At 40.3% G+C, this 20,823-nt stretch overlaps 1 protein-coding gene across 2 annotated transcripts; it reads right to left on the bottom strand.

The window, feature by feature from the left end:
* Positions 1-268: 268 nt before the first annotated feature.
* Positions 269-20,187, bottom strand: LOC124142055 (T-cell leukemia homeobox protein 3-like). 2 transcript variants are annotated; one of them, XM_046510319.2, is made up of 4 exons: positions 19,668-20,187; positions 5,412-5,628; positions 2,226-2,302; positions 269-1,231 (listed from the first exon to the last, which is right to left on the bottom strand). In XM_046510319.2, the coding sequence occupies exons 1-4, from the start codon at positions 20,011-20,013 to the stop codon at positions 1,209-1,211; spliced, it is 663 nt and encodes a 220-aa protein (XP_046366275.1). In that variant the 5' UTR covers positions 20,014-20,187; the 3' UTR covers positions 269-1,208. The 2 variants fall into 2 exon arrangements, with proteins under 2 accessions (XP_046366275.1, XP_046366274.1); XM_046510318.2 differs by having other exon boundaries at positions 269-2,302.
* Between the last annotated feature and the right edge of the window lie 636 nt (positions 20,188-20,823).

Genomic DNA, 20,823 nt, shown 5'->3' with positions numbered 1-20,823 from the left:
CTGTGCAGAGTTGCGTCCCTTGGGCACGTCAGAAACCTATGATTGTGAGTTCGAATCCCGGTTCGCCCCGATTACGTTTCCAGGTTTTTCAGCACCATACCCGTGCTCGTGGGTTTCACCGAAGTAGTAAACGTCTGAGACATGCATCACTTCGGGCTTTCCTCCCACATTAAGCTGACACGCCGTGATATAACTGTAATACTGTTAAAAGCGGCGTTAAACCCAACTCACTCACTCACTCTAAAAGCGTTGTCTGAACTGCCGTCACTTGTATGGGTGGAGTAAAGGCAGTTGACGACGTCGCACACATGTAGACGGCATAGACAACACTAAGTAAGTTGGTGAGTAAGTGACTCAAGAAACAAACACTGACACTGGGTAAGTATGAATATAATTTATTTCATTCAACAGACACGTGACAACAATGAACTGTACACGGCGAGAAGATGGTCAGCAACGCCTATTGTAACAATCGCCCCTCTGTCAAGCTTTGCGGAAAACTCCGTATGCTGAATCAATAGTTTTTCTAGTACGAGCGTGTTCATCATAGGTCCTATTCTCGATATGTACTGAATTCCCCTATCCAAATAAAATAAATAAAAATAAAAGCTATAGAAAAGGTAAAATGTTAATTTAAAAACGAAACAAAATATCAAGTCGACCCCTCTTTCAAAAGAAACACCCCAAAAAAACCAACAACCACCAGCCAACAAATATGATAAAGAAACAGAAAACTAAAACAATTTCAAATAACGAAACATAAAATATAAACTGAATGTATCACCAATCCAAATAAATAAATAAAAAATAATAAATAAATACAAAACCATAGTTTCTTTAAAAATATAAACTATTGCAAAAGACACGAAACGTATTCATTTCTCCTCCTACACATACCATAGTAAATGATAGTTTATCATATTAAAAATAATGTTACAGTTACAGTTAGGATACATTCATAAATGTAATTATAAATAATGTGGTGACTGTCAATTCGTTAAGCAAAGTAGTTCTGGCATAAAGAAGACGTTAGCAGGCTTGTATATTTTTATAACCCGTGAAGGTTGGTGATAGTCCATGTATGTTTAAATGACAACCAAACGAATCCGAGTGGACAGACTCGCTTTATCTCTTGACTTACACTGGCACATGATCATACACACCTCGCTACCTATCATCGCTTGCAGTGGCAGTGCAACAGCTGCTTACTACCATCCCGTGCTTTGCTCGTCTGAGAGGAAGGAAAGAAGCTTATATTACCAAATGTTGACGGTCTACAGTGAATGTGTGAAACAATATTATTGTTGAAATTATCAGCACATAAAGAAACTTAATATGAATACATTTAGAAAGTATCTGAACATATAAATGGGTGTTTATAGGGGAAGACATTTTTCTTAACATTACTATTATTTCCCTACTAATACCAAAATATTATTTATAACCATCTCAGATCGTCTATGTATATAGGTTATCTTCCTTTCTCATTTAAATACACCCACGTGGCTATAATTGGCTATGAATATTAATGTAAAACGGATTGATGCGGAGCCCCAAACATACTTTAATGAGAATAGTGAGTGAGTGAGGGAGGGAGTCACGCCGGTGTTACTTAAGCCATACTATGCCTAGACTACAGTCTGTCAAAATCAACAAATTATGTATTCGTCGTATTATATTATAGTTAATATAGAGGACGTGAAATGTAATTTGAAGTAAATGAAAAATAGTATGTACAAAATATACTATGTGCAATTTGAAACGTGAACATTGTAAACATTCATATAGCACTGATATACATATCACGTATGCACTGAAGGAAATATACAGCAAGTCATTCAGCCATCCATTCATGTTTCAAACATGGTTTCATCACATGATATGCATTTGAAATAGATTTGAGAATCTATGAAGTCATTTTCCCCATAACGATACACGATAAGTAACACCCCCTCGTTGATGTTGAAATCATTGATGGTCGGAGAAACACGGACTTGGTCGAGGCAGCCTTTTTCCCGATTTTAACGTGACCCATGGTATCTGGGCAGAATAAAAGGAACAGCCCTTTCATGGTGGCTTGAAAGTCAATAATTATTTATTAATTGAGTTGAAACATCAGCCATTATTCCTTGAGCCATCTTCTGCCCAAGGTTGAAGGTTTTGAAGAGCGTTTAGGGACGAATTACTCATACACAAAGGATCACGAATGTCGTAAATCGTCTTACTAGCTTCCGCTTGTAACGACATCATCAACCGGTTTGCGGCTTGTCGTTCTGCTTCTCTTTCTTCTGCAGTTTGTCGCCTGGGAAAAGAAGAAAATAACTTAAATAATCAACATACAGTATTACACGACAACAGTATCACATATTACACATAATGAGCCATTATACAACTAGGGGCTTTAATGAGTATTTTCAAAAAGTAATATAGCAAATATGTGCAATTATTTTAGTGTCGCTGTTGCAGGATTATATTTTTTATTGAGGCACGTATTTGTAAACCAGGCCGACCTCACACCGTTATCAAGTACAAATATATTACAGAATGTTTGTAAGTGAATTCGACACAATTTACATATTCACGTACATTGGACTTGCAAGATTTGGTTAAATAAGCACACAATCAACCCCCAGAGGTGTGATACAACAATTATTGCCTAACGTGTCCTTAATCTTCAGGCGCTTGAAGATTATCGTCCCCAAAGGCAGCCACGTATAATTAAATAACCAAAACTAATTAAGAATACTATTAACGTGTAGTACCATCTTGAAGGTAGGTTAGGTGGTGAGGTGAAATTGGGTTTAACGTCGCGTCCAAAATTATTGCACTTATATAGCGACGTGCATGCACGTGTGTGTGTGTGTGTGTGTGTGTGTGTGTGTGTGTGTGTGTGTGTGGCTTGTAATAGTCCGGACTGGTGCCGATTTCATAGTGCCAGCCCACTGAGATACCATGCCGCAGTTTACTGACCTCTAGCCGACCTGTCCTTGTTTTAGCCCCTTAATGCCGAGCGACAGACAGGGTAACAACAAGTACGATCTTTTAACGTCTTTGGTATAAGGCGGTCGGGGATCGAACCCCGGACCATCCGCTCTCCGGGTGGACGCTCTACCACTAGACCAAGGAGGCGGTCTCATTTTGAAATGATGTTGACTGTACTATTTCAATACCGAATTCAGACCTTGTACACACATGGTATGTAAACGTACAACGTACAGACCAAAACTGCTGAGCTTGCTAAAATGCTATCGATGTAGGTGTGGTCACTTTGAATAAATTAAAAAAATGGTGAAAATTTAATTCAGGGTGAAGTTTGAATGGTGATGTGTGGGGGAAGTATTAACTTAATGTTTTTCGAAAACAAACGTTATTAAGGACTTTACGAGTTTTAGAAATTGTTTCCAACTCCACTTCTGTCTCAATGGCCTGCCAGCTTACACATGCCTCACAGCAGTCTTTTCAAAGGGGACACAATGCTGACTTCTCGGTGAAGGAGAGCTTCTAATCTCAAATGATGTGGTGTTAGTCGGGGGTTAATAGCATTTCACGCTCTGATCAGAGCAGATGGATCAATTATTAGTACTTGGAGTTCAAACACGCTGAACAAATTGAATAACTCTGGTATTGGAGAACAATTCGATTTTGCTGAGCCACTAGGGCAATTACTCGAGTCTTTGAAGAGCAAGAGTTATCTCCCATGACGCTTTTGAGTCAACTCGTCAGGATGCTCACCCGCCTATAAAAATTTAACCGAACTACTGTCCATAATATTAGATTCTTTGAGAGCTTATGTGAAGTCTCATAGAAAGTTGATAATGTTAAACGCATACCTTTCAGGATTTAATTGGATTCTGTACTTATCTAATCGTGCTCGATTACCACTGAGCGGGTCAATCGACGTCTGATGTCGAAGGTAAAAGTGCAGTCACAGATTTGTAATCCCATGTGGGTTATTTGACTGTCTCTTTGCATTGTGGGATGCATTTGCGAGTAAGAAAAACACAACAGTCTAGACGTGACAAGCACCATCAAGAGATTTCAACAGTCGATCGAGAATTGAAACAACACAGTATTTCAACATGGCTCGTTGCAGTGAAACAGTTCAAGAGCCGAATTAAAACTATTCAATTTGGGACCTTTTTCAACATGTGCAGGTAAAGATCTCGATTGAAATACCTTCTATGCGCTGAGTCACGACGTCCTTAAAGAGTCAGAAAATTTTGTCAAGAGAATAAATCTATTGGAGATTCTTTATAAGTAAATAAAGATTTAATTTAATCAATGTATTCACTGAGGGATTCCTTTTTCAATACATAGATTGAAACATTTGAAAAAGATGAATCAAGATGCATTCTGAATTTGGAATTGTTTGTTTCTTAAGAACAGATATATTCTAGATGTTTTGTTAAACAAATGTTGTGAAAGATCATGAATGAAAGAGTTTCGTAAATTTTCTACATTTTGTAAAAGGCGAATCAGGATGCATTTAATGATTTGGTGTTTTTATGTCTAAAGAATGATTATACGATGAATATCCACTATTAGAATAAAGAATATATTTTCAGAATTCGACATATTTCTGTTTTTGACTTTATGAATAATTTAGAGTTAGATCGAATTTCATATTTTAGGATGAGTGCCTGTTAAGGTTCAGATTCCAGAAAATATCGAGGATGAAATAAAAGAACAAACAGATTTTCTTAAGGCCATAATGGACACTTAAGGTAACTGTCAACGATGGTCATCAACAGCTTAATATCAATTACGGCTCCCATGGCCGAACGCTATGAACACACACGAACGCTATGAATGGCATTGTGTGTTCATAGCGTTCGGCCATGGGAGCCGTGCCAATTTACACTTGTCGGAGGGGTACACAAAGTACGTGATCTAGACTACAAGTTGTCGGACTTTCATTTTGTGGAAGCCTCGGTGGTTGAGTGAGTTAGATCGCTGTCTTTGTGTGCTGGCGATTAGGTGCCTTACTCTGGCAGTGTGGGTTCTGATCCTGGAGGGGTCTTAACCCAAAAAAGTACGAGAAGCTGTACTTAACAAAGAAAGTGTTATCCTAGCCCTGCACCATGACCGTGGAATATATTTATTTTATGATATTTTTTTACCTAGAAACGCATACAAAAGCAAGTCTAGCCAGCTCAAGCTAGCTCTATTCCACAAATCAGCATAGGGAATTTATTTTTATTTTTAGAATCAAGAAGGATATTGTGAATATAAGATTTCAGAGACTAAATGTTAGTCTAGTGTTATCCCAAATATACCATTTGTAACATTTGACCACTTTCTAAATGGCATTGTGTGTTCATGGACTTTTACAGTCAGTTAACACCCTTGCCTTGGCAAGATACTGTTTGAGTAAAAAATATCTAAAAAGATCTCGAGTCCATGAATCTCACCTCCATTTCGTCCTCCTGTTCTGGAACCAGGTCTTGACCTGGGCGTCGGTCATCTTCAGGGCTTTGGCCAGAGCCGACCTCTCCGCGGACGCCAGGTACTTCTGTCGGTGGAAGCGTTTCTCCAACTCCATGATCTGCAGACGGGAGAAGGATGTCCGTGGCTTCTTCCTCTTCGGCGGCGTCCGGTTCTGATAGGGATGACCAACACGCCGAACAACTGCAATTGAGAACAGGTCAGATATTGACGTAAGTGGCGATAGATGGGTGTGTGTCTTTTGTTATGTGTCATGGACGAAACAGTAAAGACAGCTTTTCTGAAGAAGGCTGGGAAATGAGCCGCGGGTAGTGAAAGGCAGCCAGTGACGTGATAAAGCCACACACACACACACGCACACGCACACGCGCGCACACACACACACACACACACACACACACACACACACACACACACACACACACACACACACACACACACACACACACACACACACACACACACACACACACACACACTACACAATGACGTTGTTACATGTCCAATCGGAATGTTGCAGTAGCATCACCGTCGTTCAAGACGGAAGGACCGAACTTGATCATGTATACATAGATATAGAGATTATTATACGAGAATTTTAAGAAACGAGTGTTAGAATTCTTGTATTTCACGAGCGAGAGCGAGGGTAATACATGGATTCTCACACGAGTTTCGTAAAATCGGTATGATTCACATGTGAGTTTAATACTTTCTCTTTTCCCCATTATTTCTCAATCCTTTTGAGTTCCCCTTTGTTAAAATGCAGTGATTACCACCGCTGTCATAATAAGCCGCAATTTGTCGAATGACGTTATCAATCTTCAGCTTTGACGTCGTTTCTAATGTGACGTCATTCCGACCTTACGTCACAATAAGATTCGAATGACGTAAACAATGCCGCCAGAACGATATTTGCATTAGATATTTGCACTAGACTAGTGCACATACGATGATTGTGAACTCGATTAATTCTAACCTTATGGCTAAAAAAGCTCTTTGTAATAATGTTGTGCCATGGATGGAACAGTTTATTCATTGTATAAATTGTTCTGTGTAGGTGTTTGCTGTTGTACCTGCTTACAGAGTCAACCCTTGCATGTATCTGAAAATGACACGTGTTACGCTTCTGTTTTCATTTGCACTATAACACCCATTGCCTACCATTAAGTGTTTTAATGACAACTAAAATGGTCTGCTTTTTAAAACATGCATGTAACTTCTTTGAATATGACTCAACGAAACCTCATTTTCCCAACTTAAACAAACACGTTTATGGAATAATAGTGTCAATCTTTTCAATGACAACTTTGTGTGAAAATCTTTTGTAGCTGAATCAAATATAAAACGTCAAAGCAAAAGAATAATCAGCCGCAACACGTTCCATTGGGCGTAACATTCGTGACCAACTCGTGTTATTCCGGGACAAGCCGAATAGCGACTCGTGCCCCTCTCTTGGTCATTTTTGCGACCGGGTTTCGTCTTAGCGCAAACGGGCATACCTAAAACAATTGTCAACTCGTTGCGTAATGGTTCACACATATTTCCCCATATATTATATATATTTCAGATGCAATTTAAAGCACATCGGGACATGCGGAATTACACAGTATGATTGAACACATTATCTGTGTCTTTGGTATATTTTTAGATGCAAGACATGTAAAATCAAAAAATTATTTCTGAGGGATTCTTTGACGAAGAACTTGAAATCATACGCGCATTCTGATTGGTTTGTCGTATTTTCGCACATAACATTCATCGATTGGGGGACGAGTCTTCTTGCAGGTTACGGAAAGGGGCGAGTGGTGACGAATGTGGGCGTAAAAGACAAAATAATGATGTCAATTGTGTGAATGGACCACTGATAATAAGTGATGACACCAGGTGTCCGCTAAAAGGGTAAGCACGTCCTACGGTGGCACCAGCCACTCACACAATTGGCATAAAAAAGTAAGTGTTTGTTGTCTGACGCCGCGCAGCAGTGCTCCTGCCACAAAACGGCTGCATGTTAATAAGCGAGGCACACTTAAAACAACTTGTATTTGCCTAAGTATAAACAGCACTTCTATTTTTTTAAACGTCCCGTGACACCCAGCTGTGGTGAATCTATAAATGACACATTACATATTATCCATAACAAAAGGGTCAAAACATAGAGATTAATTGTAATATTCGTAAAATAATACACATCCTTGCAAGAAACCATAGTGAAAGTGCCATCATCCTGTCGGTGTATGTCCTTCCTTGTCATCACGAAGACTGACAAGTTCTGCCCGGTGGCCCTAACTAGCGCTATATCCTGATGCTTACATTTAAAGTGTTACATTAACAGCGTCATTTCTGATGGCAACATGGAAAGTGTTATTTCTTGATGGTTATGTTAAACGTGTTACATTAACAGTGTTCATATACAGTGTTGTTTCCGGATGGCTACAGCGAAACTGTTACATCAACAGTGTTGTTTATTGATGCCTAAAGAGTCATATTAACGGTGTCGTTTCGTTATGTCTACAGAAAGTGTTACATTGACAGTGACGTTTCGTTATGTCTACAGTAAAAGTGTTACATTGACAGTGTTGTTTCCTGATCCCTTCATTAAAAGTATTACATTGACAGTGTTGTTTCCTGATCCCTTCAGTAAAAGTATTACATCGACAGTATTGTTTCGTTATGTCTACAGTAAAAGTGTTACAATGACAGTGACGTTTCCTGATGCCTTCAGTAAAAGTGTTACATCGACAGTATTGTTTCGTTATGTGTACAGTAAAAGTGTTACATTGACAGTGACGTTTCATGATGTCTATAGTAAAAGTGTCACACTGACAGTGTTATTTCGTTATGTCTACAGTAAAAGTGTTACATTAACAGTGTCAATTTGTTATGTCTACAGTAAAAGTGTTACATTGACAGTGTTGTTTCCTGATGCCTTCAGTAAAAGTATTACATCGACAGTATTGTTTCGTTATGTCTACAGTAAAAGTGTTACAATGACAGTGACGTTTCCTGATGCCTTCAGTTAAAGTGTTACATCGACAGTATTGTTTCGTTATGTGTACAGTAAAAGTGTTACATTGACAGTGACGTTTCATGATGTCTACAGTAAAAGTGTTACATTAACAGTGTCAATTCGTTATGTCTACAGTAAAAGTGTTACATTGACAGTGTTGTTTCGTTATGTGTACAGTAAAAGTGTTACATTGACAGTGACGTTTCGTTATGTCTACAGTAAAAGTGTTACATTGACAGTGTTGTTTCCTGATGCCTTCAGTAAAAGTATTACATCGACAGTATTGTTTCGTTATGTGTACAGTAAAAGTGTTACATTGACAGTGACGTTTCGTTATGTGTACAGTAAAAGTGTTACATTGACAGTATTGTTTCGTTATGTCTACAGTAAAAGTGTTACATTGACAGTGACGTTTCGTTATGTCTACAGTAAAAGTGTTACGTTGACAGTGACGTTTCGTTATGTCTACAGTAAAAGTGTTACATTGACAGTATTGTTTCGTTATGTCTACAGTAAAAGTGTTACATTGACAGTGTCGTTTCATGATGTCTGTAGTATAATTGTTGCATTAACAGTGTTGTTTCTTGATGCCTATAGAACAAGTGTTACATTGACAATGTTGTTTCCTTATACTTACATTAACAGTGTTGTTTCCTAATGCACAAAGTAAAAGTGTATGACAATATTTTTCCTTCCGACCGCCTCCGTGGTCTAGTGGTAGATCGTCCGCCCGGAGAGCGGAAGCTCGGGGTCTCGATACGTCATACCAAAAGACGTTAAAAGAGGGTAATTGTTGTTATCCTGCCTGGCGCTCGGCACTAAGGGGCTAAAACAAGGACTGGTCGGCTATGAGTCAGTATACTGTTTCTGAGTAGGGTATTCATGTTGAACTTTGACACGGTATCTCAGAGGTCTAGCACTTGAATCGGCATTAGTCACACACACACACGCGCGCATGCACGTCGCTATATAAATGCAATAATCTTGGACGCGACGTTAAACCCCATTTCATCTCACCTCACCTAATGCTTACATTAAAAGTGTTACATTAACAGCGTTGTTTCCTGATGTCTATGTTAAAAGTGTCACATCAACAGTGTTGTGTCGCGATGCCTATAGTGAAAGTGTTACATTGACATGTTATATTGGCGTATGCATAATTATATTAACAGTGTTATTTCCTGATGTCTGCATTGACAGTGTTATTTCCTAACATATAAAGTAAACACGTCATTTCCTGATGACTACATTAATAGTTTAATTTCCTGACATTAAACTTTTTCAAAACGTGCCATCTCCCGACACCTACCTTGTCAGTGATACTCTTGTTGCATATATTAACAGTGTTATTTCCTGATGCGTACATTAAGTGTTATATCCTGATGGCTAAATTAAAAGAGGTTTTTTACTTCTAATTAATACATTAACAATGTTATACCTACATTAAACATAGTACATTAACAGTGTAATTTCCTGATGCCTTATACGTGTTAAGTTTCTGATACATAAATATACTACTCAAAAGAAGTTAAAGAACACCCAAATAAGTTATCAAAATCACTCAAAAAATAAATCGTGGCCACAGGAACAACAATGATTGGGAAAGATAAGTATTTAATCATGACATTTCATTGGCGAAAGAAACGCTGGCATACAGCTGACCAGAGCAAATCAATATGAATTGCATGTACCCTATAAATCAAAAGTCACACACTACAGTTCAGGACAATCCTGTACTTTCAATATCGAGTATGCCCACCCCTGGAAGCAATACAGTCCTGACATCTTCTACGCATAGATCGGACAAGCTGCTGCAGTGTTGTCTGTGGAATTGCTTGCCATTCCTGATGAAGAAATCCTAACAGTTGCTGGAGATTAACAGGAGGTGGATGGTTAGCTTGAACGGCTCTTCCCAAGGCATCCCAAAGATGTTCAGTGGGCTCCAGATCTGGCGAATAAGCAGGTCATTGCATAACGGTAATCTGCCTTTGTCAGTGATAGTCAGTGATAATCCGAGCGCGATGGGGTCGTGCATTGTCGTCCTGAAGGAAAGCACCTTGACCAATCTGACGAAGTGTGGGCAATACCAGGGGTTCAAGAATCTCATCACGGTACCTGGCAGCATTCAGATTCCCGACAATATGGTACAGAGGAGTCCTGTGATCCCAACTGAATCCTCCCCATACCATCACTGATCCCCCACCAAACGCGACACGTTCACGTACTGTGGCATCAGTGAATCTCTCTCCAGTACGACGCCACACCCGTATTCTTCCATCATTGAGCTGCAAACAGAATCGCGACTCGTCTGTAAACAGTACACGAGACCATTGCTGTCTGTTCCAACGCACATGTTGTCGACACCAAGCCAGACGTGCTGTTCTGTGAACTTGGCCGTAAAGGTGGTCTCACTGCTTGTCGTCGACTTCTCAAGTGCGCAGCTCGTAAACGGTTTCGCACCGTCTGATCACTAACGACAGTGTTATTGACAGCCCTTAACTGTAACCTAAGGTTGTTTGCTGTTGATGTACGCTGCCTGAGTGCTTGGAGAACCAGATATCGGTCATCACGTTGTGAGGTACACCTTGGCCGTCCAGAACGATGTCGCTCTTGCACTCTGCCAGTGGCAGCAAAACGATGCCAAAGGGTGTGAATGACAGAGGGGGACACCTGCAATCTTCTGCCCACTTCACGTAAAGAAAGGCCATCCTGGAGCCAACCAATAGCTTGTCCTCTATCAACATCAGTCAGATGTCGTCTCTGTGGCATGGTTTTGGAAAGTGTGATAACACGATCATCGTCATCGCCTTCTTAAAGGGAAAGCATGCACGTGCACCATGAACATCACCACTTTCATATGCTGAGCATGAACATTGTGTTGGTTGTTGCTCAGGACAGGTGCAGCGTTGTGTTTGGGCGACAATATTCCTGTGTTTTGCTCATGTTTTCAATTCATTTGCATGACTACCAGAAGTGTTTCCAGAAAGTGTCAGAAGGATCAGCAATACCCAAGACGTGGTGCAACATGTTGCCAAACATTAGATGATAGTAATGTTATAACACATAATGCCATGACCAATTTGCTAAATCGTGTATTATACATCTGGTGTTCTTTAACTTCTTTTGAGTAGTATATGTTAAGAGGTGTTATTTCCCGATGCCTACATCAACCGTGTTATTTCATGATGTCGTTGTTATTTCGTCATGCCTACATTATCAATGTTATTTTCCTCTGCATACATTAATAGTTATTCACCCCGATGACTAGATTGAACGTGTTATTTCCCGATGCACACACTATAAGTGTATTTTCCAATTCCTACTTTAAACGTGTAATTTTCTGATGACCACATTAACGGCGTCATGTTCTGGTGCTGGTGCCCATACATTAACAGGAACATGTTCTGGTGCTGGAACACAAACATTAACAGCGTCATGTCCTGGTGTCCATACATTAACAGGAACGTGTTCTGGTTCTGCTACCCAAACATTACCAGCGTCATGTTCTGGTGCTGGTGTCCATACATAAACAGCTTCATGTTCTGGTGCTGGTGTCCATACATTAACAGCGTCATGTTCTGGTGCTGCTACCCAAACATTACCAGCGTCATGTTCTGGTGCTGGTGTCCATACATTACCAGCGTCATGTTCTGGAGCTGGTGCCCATACAATAACAGCGTCATGTTCTGGTGCTGGTGTCCATACATTACCAGCGTCATGTTCTGGTTCTGCTACCCAAACATTAACAGCGTCATATTCTTGTGCTGGTGCCCATACATTACCAGCGTCATGTTCTGGTGCTGGTGCCCAGACATTAACAGCGTCATGTTCTGGTGCTGGTGCCCATACATTAACAGCGTCATGTTCTGGTGTCCATACATTAACAGCGTCATGTCCTGGTGCTGGTGCCCAAACATTACCAGCGTCATGTTCTGGTGCTGGTGCCCATACATTAGCAGCGTCATGTTCTGGTGTCCATACATTAACAGCGTCATGTTCTGGTGCTGGTGTCCATACATTAACAGCGTCATGTTCTGGTGCTGGTGCCCATACATTAACAGCGTCATGTTCTGGTGCTGGTGCCCAGACATTAACAGCGTCATGTTCTGGTTCTGCTACCCAAACATTAACAGCGTCATATTCTGGTGCTGGTGCCCATACATTAACAGCGTCATGTTCTGGTGCTGGTGTCCATACATTAACAGCGTCATATTCTGGTGCTGGTGCCCATACATTACCAGCGTCATGTTCTGGTACGTGTGCCCTAACATTAACAGCGTCATGTTCTTGTGCTGGTGCCCATACATTAACAGCGTCATGTTCCGGTGGCTATTCATTAACAGTGTCTTGTTCTGGTGTCCATACATTAACATCGTCATGTTCTGGTGCTGGTGCCCATACATTAACAGTGTCATGTTCTGGTGTCCATACATTAAGAGCGTCATGTTCTGGTGCTGGTGCCCATACATTAACAGTGTCATGTTCTGGTGTCCATACATTAAGAGCGTCATGTTCTGGGGTCCATACATTAACAGCGTTATGTTCTGGTACGTGTGCCCTAACATTAACAGTGTCATGTTCTGGTGGTCAAACACTACCAGCGTCATGTTCTGGTGCTGGTGCCCATACATTAACAGTGTCATGTTCTGGTGGTCAAACATTAACATCGTCATGTTCTGGTGCTGGTGCCCATACATTAACAGTGTCATGTTCTGGTGTCCATACATTAACAGCATCATGCCCTGGTTCTGGTGCCCATACATTAACAGCGTCATGTTCTGGTACGTGTGCCCTAACATTAACAGTGTCATGTTCTGGTGGTCAAACATTACCAGCGTCATGTTCTGGTGCTGGTGTCCATACATTAACAGCGTCATGTTCTGGTGTCCATACATTAACAGCGTCATATTCTGGTACTGGTGTCCATACATTAACAGCGTCATATGCTGTTGCTAGTGCCCATACATTAACGGTGTCATGTTCTGGTGTCCATACATTAACAGCGTCATGTTCTGGTGTCCATACATTAACAGCGTCATATTCTGGTGCCCATACATTAACAGCTTCATGTTCTGGTGCTGGTGCCCATACATTAACAGTGTCATGTTCTGGTGTCCATACATTAACGGCGTCATGTTCTGGTGTCCATACATTAACAGTGTCATATTCTGGTGCTGGTGTCCATACATTAACAGCGTCATATTCTGGTACTGGAGCCCTAACATTAACAGCGTCATGTTCTGGTAGTGGTGTCAATACATTAACAGTGTCATATGCTGGTCCTGGTGCACATAGATTAACAGCGTCATGTTCTGATGCTGGTGCCGATACATTAACAGCGTCATGTTCTGGTGTCCATACATTAACAGTGTCATGTTCTGGGGTCCATACATTAACAGCGTCATATTCTTGTGCTGGTGTCCATACATTAACAGTGTCATGTTCTGGTGTCCATACATTAACAGTGTCATGTTCCGGTGGCCATTCATTAACAGCGACTTGTTCTAGTGTCCATACATTAACAGCGTCATATTCTGGTTTCCATACATTAACAGCGTCATATTCTGGTTTCCATACATTAACAGCGTCATGTTCTGGTGTCCATACATTACCAGCGTCATGTTCTGGTGTCCATACATTAACAGTGTCATATTCTGGTGCTGGTGCCCATACATTAACAGCGACTTGTTCTAGTGTCCATACATTAACAGCGTCATATTCTGGTTTCCATACATTAACAGCGTCATGTTCTGGTGTCCATACATTAACAGTGTCATGTTCTGGTGTCCATACATTAACAGCGTCATGTCCTGGTGCTAGTACCCATACATTAACAACATCATGTTCTGGTGTCCATACACTAACAGCGTCATGACCTGGTGGTAGTACCCATACATTAACAGCGTCATGTTCTGGTGTCCATACATTAACAGTGTCATGTTCTGGTGTCCATACATTAACAGCGTCATGTTCTGGTGTCCATACATTAACAACGTCATGTTCTGGTGTCCATACATCAACAGTGTCATGTTCTGGTGTCCATACATCAACAGTGTCATGTTCTGGTGTCCATACATCAACAGTGTCATGTTCTGGTGCTGGTGCCCATACATAAACAGTGTCATGTTCTGGTGCTAGTACCCATACATTAACAGCGTCATGTTCTGGTGTCCATACATTAACAGCGTCATGTTCTGGTGTCCATACATTAACAGCGTCATGTTCTGGTGTCCATACATCAACAGTGTCATGTTCTGGTGTCCATACATTAATAGCGTCATTACCTGGTGCTAGTACCCATACATTAACAGCGTCATGTTCTGGTGTCCATACACTAACAGCGTCATGTCCTGGTGCTAGTACCCATACATTAACAGTGTCATGTTCTGGTGTCCATACATTAACGGCGTCATGTTCTGGTGTCAATACATTAACAGTGTCATGTTCTGGTGCTGGTGTCCATACATTAACAGTGTCATGTTCTGGTGTCCATACATTAACAGCGTCATATTCTGGTACTGGTGTCCATACATTAACAGCGTTTTATGCTGTTGCTGGTGCCCATACATTAACAGCGTCATGTTCTGGTGTTGGTGCCCATACATTAACAGTGTCATGTTCTGGTGTCCATACATTACCAGCGTCATGTTCTGGTACTGGTGTCCATACATTAACAGCGTCATATTCTGGTGCTGGTGCCCATACATTAACAGCGTCATATTCTGGTGCTGGTGCCCATACATTAACAGCTTCATGTTCTGGTGCTAGTACCCATACATTAACAGTGTCATGTTCTGGTGTCCATACTTTATCAGCGTCATGTCCTGGTGCTAGTACCCATACATTAAGAGCGTCATGATCTGGTGTCCATACATTAACAGCGTCATGTTCTGGTGCCCATACATTAACAGTGTCATGTTCTGGTGTCCATATATTAACAGCATCATGTTCTGGTGCTGGTGTCCATAAATTAACAGCGTCATGTTCTGGTATCCATATATTAACAGTGTCATGTTCTGGTACCCATACATTAACATCGTCATGTTCTCAAGCTGGTAACCATACATTAACGGCGTCATGCTCTGGTGTCCATACATTAATAGCATCATGCCCTGGTTCTGGTGTCCATCCATTAACAGTGTCATGTTCTGGTGTCGATACATTTATAGCATCATGCCCTGGTTCTGGTGTCCATACATTAACAGTGTCATGTTCTGGTGTCCATACATTAACAGCATCATGCCCTGGTTCTGGTGCCCATACATTAACAGCGTCATGCCCTGGTACTGGTGCCCATACATTAACAGCGTCATGTTCTGGTGCCCATACATTAACAGTGTCATGTTCTGGTGTCCATACATTAACAGCATCATGTTCTCAAGCTGGTAACCATACATTAACGGCGTCATGCTCTGGTGTCCATACATTAATAGCATCATGCCCTGGTTCTGGTGTCCATCCATTAACAGTGTCATGTTCTGGTGTCCATACATTAATAGCATCATGCCCTGGTTCTGGTGTCCATACATTAACAGTGTCATGTTCTGGTGTCCATACATTAACAGCATCATGCCCTGGTTCTGGTGCCCATACATTAACAGCGTCATGCCCTGGTACTGGTGCCCATACATTAACAGTGTCATGTTCTGGTGTCCATACATTAACAGCATCATGCCGTTGTGCTGGTGTCCACACATTAACAGTGTCATTTTCTGGTGCTGGTGACCATACATTAACAGTGTCATGTTCTGGTGCTGGTGCCCAGACATTAACAGCGTCATATTCTGGTGCTGGTGTCCATACATTAACAGTGTCATGTTCTGGTGTCCATACATGAACAGCATGATGCCCTGGTGCTGGTGTCCACACATTAACAGTGTCATATTCTGGTACTGGTGTCAAGACATTAACAGCGTCATATTCTGGTGCTGGTGCCCAAACATTAACAGCGTTATATTCTGGTGCCGGTGCCTATACATTAACAGCTTCATGTTCTGGTGCCCACACATTAAGAGCGTCATGTTCTGGTGTCCATACATTAACAGCGATTTGTTCTGGTGTCCATACATTAACAGCGTCATTGTCTGGTGCCCACACATTAACAGTCATGTTCTGGTGTCCATACATTTACAGCGTCATGTTCTGGTTCTGGTACCCCAAATGTATGGCAAGACTCACACACTTTATTGTGGAGCAACAGTTGGGGTGAGTTTGACAAATTTGTTATCCGTGGTTTAACCTATACTCTGTTCAACGCTTTATAATTAAGAAGTCATAGATTCTCCGTGTACGTGAACGTGAACAACGCACACCCAACATGAACGTCCGCATACAAATAATAACGTTTCCATTCAAATTAATATGTTTGTAAATCCAATCCAAACGTCACAGAAGGATGATGTGAACAACGCCATGTCCAGGCAAGTCCAGGCAACCCCAAGCACAGGAATGATGGCATAGAACTTTCCATGTTTCAGTGAATAAAGAAATGACAAATCCATGTATCACGACATGTCAATGCTAATTAATATTTAAATCGGTGCTAATGGAGAGTATATAAAAGCGACAACACCTGGCCATAACCATAGGCTATCTCCATTGTACGATTCCGACTGTATAATAATCATAATCATAATCATAATCATGTGTTAATAAGTAACGGTACTGATGCTAGACACAGGCATAGATTTGACTTACAAACAGGATTACAGCTAACGGAAATCTGAACGCATTGTGAGACGAATCTACTGCTATTCGAGTGTATTGAAAAACAAGAATTAACGTGAAGCTTATGTCTTGATTTTTGTTAAAAAATCAACATGTTTTGATACGTTTCAGGTTTAGAGTCGATGATTTAGGGCGATTAAAAGCTGTCAGTTTTGAACAATAAACATAACCAGTTTGTATCACGTTATAGCCCTAATTAATTAAAATACCTGGAACATCCTGTGTATGACTCCAGATCTCATACCCCTTACAGTCCGAAGGGTAATAACATTTTGATAAGACACACTTAGGAATATTACATGCAAAAAGACTTTTACCACTGTTATCGATTTACAGTGCTTTATTTTATTAAGTTTTATATATAGAAACAAAACCCACCGATAATCATTATTTGGCCTGTTGTCTGAAAAATGGATGTAAATATAATCTATTACAGATTAAAAAAAAATTAAATGAATCAAAATGACTTTATATTCTATCATAATCCATTTGCAAAGACATTTATCAAATTTTTCGTTGTAAGCACAACTGACAAATTATCTGCTTTATTGAACTGATACTCAAAGAAGAAATACATAACAAAACGCCATTATATGTCTTGGGTTTTGAAACGAAATGTCCCAAATTGATGTATTAGTAATTTAAGATTTAAAGAGATAATCAAATCAAGCACAGTGGCTTAAATTTGATATTCCATTTCTAATCCATTTACGAAGGCATTCATCAAACTCTCCTTTTTAGAACTGCTACAGCGCCATTCATATAGTACTTAAGGGTGACTTAGGTTTTAATTGAATACCTCTGCGTTAGATGGGTGGGCTTTGATTGGTATTATGAGTGCCTAAGACAACAGTATTGATCATGAAACACGAATGCGATTAACACCATCAGATGAGGGAGCATATGAAAGCAAATGCCTCACGACATCGTGTCGTTTTGAAAATTGTTCTATAATATGAGCATCAATTTCCATTATCCGCCATTATTTTCTCATCAGTGTTTAGTTACTATTTGACAAGTCTTAAGCGATAATCACAGATTCGCGACTGCACTGAAAACTAACCCAAATAGCACAAGAGTGATCAAAATATATTTTCATGAAATGTAAACTGTTGTTATCAGTATTATAAATTTACCTTTAAAATAAATAAGACTGGAATAGTCATGGTAAAATAGATGCACAAGTTAACAAGTGCTATTGCCTGTTTGAAATTGATATCAAATTTACACGTTGTTTTCCGTCAAAATGATCCAAGTTTAGATGACACTTTGTGTACTTGTGTATGACCATTTGAAAATAGATAACGATTATAGTTCAGTTGTTTTTATTCAAAATTGCTGATGTGTCTTAATCAATGTCTAGTTGAAGCAATGTAATTCACAGTATTTTAGACATCAATAAAACAACGATAAATAGGGAGTTTTTATGGCTGTTAACCTGAATAGCCAGAGGGAGGGTTGGATTTCTCTGCCTGTCGTAGAACAATTATACATTCACCACTGTAACCTGATTGGATTTAGTAGTGACGGAAGAAGTGTAACATGCATAACGCAGAAACACAAGTTGGGATTAGATGTCAATAACCATCGACGGTCGGCTATATCAAATTAGGCACAGAAGCCTTTAGTTACCATCAACTTCATGACCATAATAGGCCGGAATGTTTCAGAACATGACGCAGATAGGGCAATAAACGTTTGAACGTCAGCTTCTCATATCGATATTTATGGGCAAGGATGTAAATATATTTTGTTTTTTCAATATACGATGATTTTGTACAAAGGTCCTAGATAGTTCAACACTGATATTGATTTACAATTAAGACATTGTCCACTTTGAGTATTTTTAATTCAACAGGTATGTTGGTAGGTATACAGGATGTTTATAATTATAAATATGATTTGAAAAAGGTAAGATCGAATGTAGAATAATGCAGATAATGTTCTTGAGACTTTCATTTGTAGGAAGAGCATATTTGTAAATTCTTTTGGAAATAAATACATTTTGGTATCTAACTTTTTACGGAAGATGTCATGTTTTGATATTTTTTACTCGGCGATTTTAAACGCAAGAAAGATTGATTGGTGCTGATTTGTAATATCTACAACACGGGAAGAAATACATGCTCATAAAAAGGCACGTTGTGCCGCTCAAAAATGTTTTTCTTTTCTTGACATTACGGTCGCTTGGGGACTTTAAACTGACTTTGTGCTCTCAATTAAACGAATCAACAAGTCTGGCTCACAAGTTGCTGGCACTGCTGCCATTATTCCCGTCACTAAAGTCAAGATTATATAATTACTACTAAACCCCAAACCGTATATCAATCGTCGGTTTACTTACACAGATCTCGCACCTGTCACAGAACAGAAATAGCACTGAGGATAAATGTACAAGAATACCCTGAAAACAACTGATGAATCTAAAAAAACAAATACATTGCATGTACTTTTTACAAATAAAAATCACAACTTACGTGCAACTTACCTCCAAATCTGTCCCTCCGAATATCTACCCAGGGTATGCTGTAATTTGGCCACAGGGGCACAACAGGGTGGGGTCTGTGGGTAGGGACACGTATCACCCCCGTAGACTCAGAGTTTGTCAAGTACGGGACGCACCCCACAGGCGAAAATGGCACATGTTTAATAATAGGCGAGTAAGGATTGTCAGATGAAGGGCTGAAGGGATCTTGGGACAAGGATGATTTCGGTGACCTGGGGCGATTTTCTCTCTTCAGGGGTGCCTCGCCGAGAATTTTCTTGATGCTGAAGGATAGTTCTGTGTCGGAATCCTTCTGGACAGAGGCTTCGTCGCTTCTATCTTGTGACATATTGCCAGCGGTCAGTAAGCTCAAGCCAGAACGTCAGTTGAGCAAATCCAATATCGCTTCCATCTTACAAGCATGGGAGGTGTGAAAGGTGTAAAAGAGCATCTTAATAGTTACTCTATTAAATAAAGCACTAGGCCATTTCGCAGATCAGATATAGTCAGCTAATTGTCAGGAGGGTCATTAAAACGACATGACACTTGCAGCGTAGAAAGTCGCACGTGGACGACCCCACCGGCCGCTGATTGGTTAATCTCTATTTGCTGTATAGCGCCATCTGTCAACAAGCCACGCCCCCTATCAGTTCCTTCTCGCGTTACAACTAGGGAAATCCGTTCAGTGTTTCTAACAGCGAAAACGGATCGATTGGCGAGCGCTCTTTGAAATTAGAAATCTGTTGTGAAAATCTGACAAGTGCCCGCTTCTAACTATTGGAGTCCAACTGCGAGTGGAATTAGCGGAAATTTAGAATGGCTTGTTGTCTTTCTTATGGCTGGAGGCATCAAGACTTCCCTCTCGAGTTTCCGGACACGAAAATGGATTCTATCAAGAAAATTGATAACTCAGGGAGACAGGGCTGTGGTTAAATAATTACGTGCTGATTTTGAAAGGTTGTTTCGCCTTCCGCGATAATGGGCTCTGTAAGAACCGATAGAGTAAGAATTATAGAAGACAAAGCGCTCTTAACTAATTGGTATCAATGACTGTCACGAGGACCTGAAATTCACGGGCTCTCGGGAAGAAAGTCTCAACTGGCGTCGTAGTTCTTTTGTGTAAATAATTTGACTGTCATAGATGTTCTTAAAGGCAAAA

This window comes from Haliotis rufescens, unplaced genomic scaffold (genome assembly GCF_023055435.1).
Source record: "Haliotis rufescens isolate VD_foot unplaced genomic scaffold, xgHalRufe1.0.p SCAF_81, whole genome shotgun sequence".
NCBI classification, from domain to species: Eukaryota; Metazoa; Mollusca; class Gastropoda; order Lepetellida; family Haliotidae; genus Haliotis; species Haliotis rufescens.
This window is presented reverse-complemented; position numbering and strand designations above follow the sequence as displayed.

Bases quoted from the DNA above. Each gene is read 5' to 3' on its own strand.
- LOC124142055 (XM_046510318.2), bottom strand. From the start codon at position 20,013: ATGTCACAAGATAGAAGCGACGAAGCCTCTGTCCAGAAGGATTCCGAC. The intron at 5,629-19,667 runs GTAAGTTGCACG...TCTCAATTGCAG, and splicing joins TCGGAGGGACAGATTTGGAG to TTGTTCGGCGTGTTGGTCAT. The intron at 2,303-5,411 runs GTGAGATTCATG...TTCTTTTCCCAG, and splicing joins AACAGGAGGACGAAATGGAG to GCGACAAACTGCAGAAGAAA.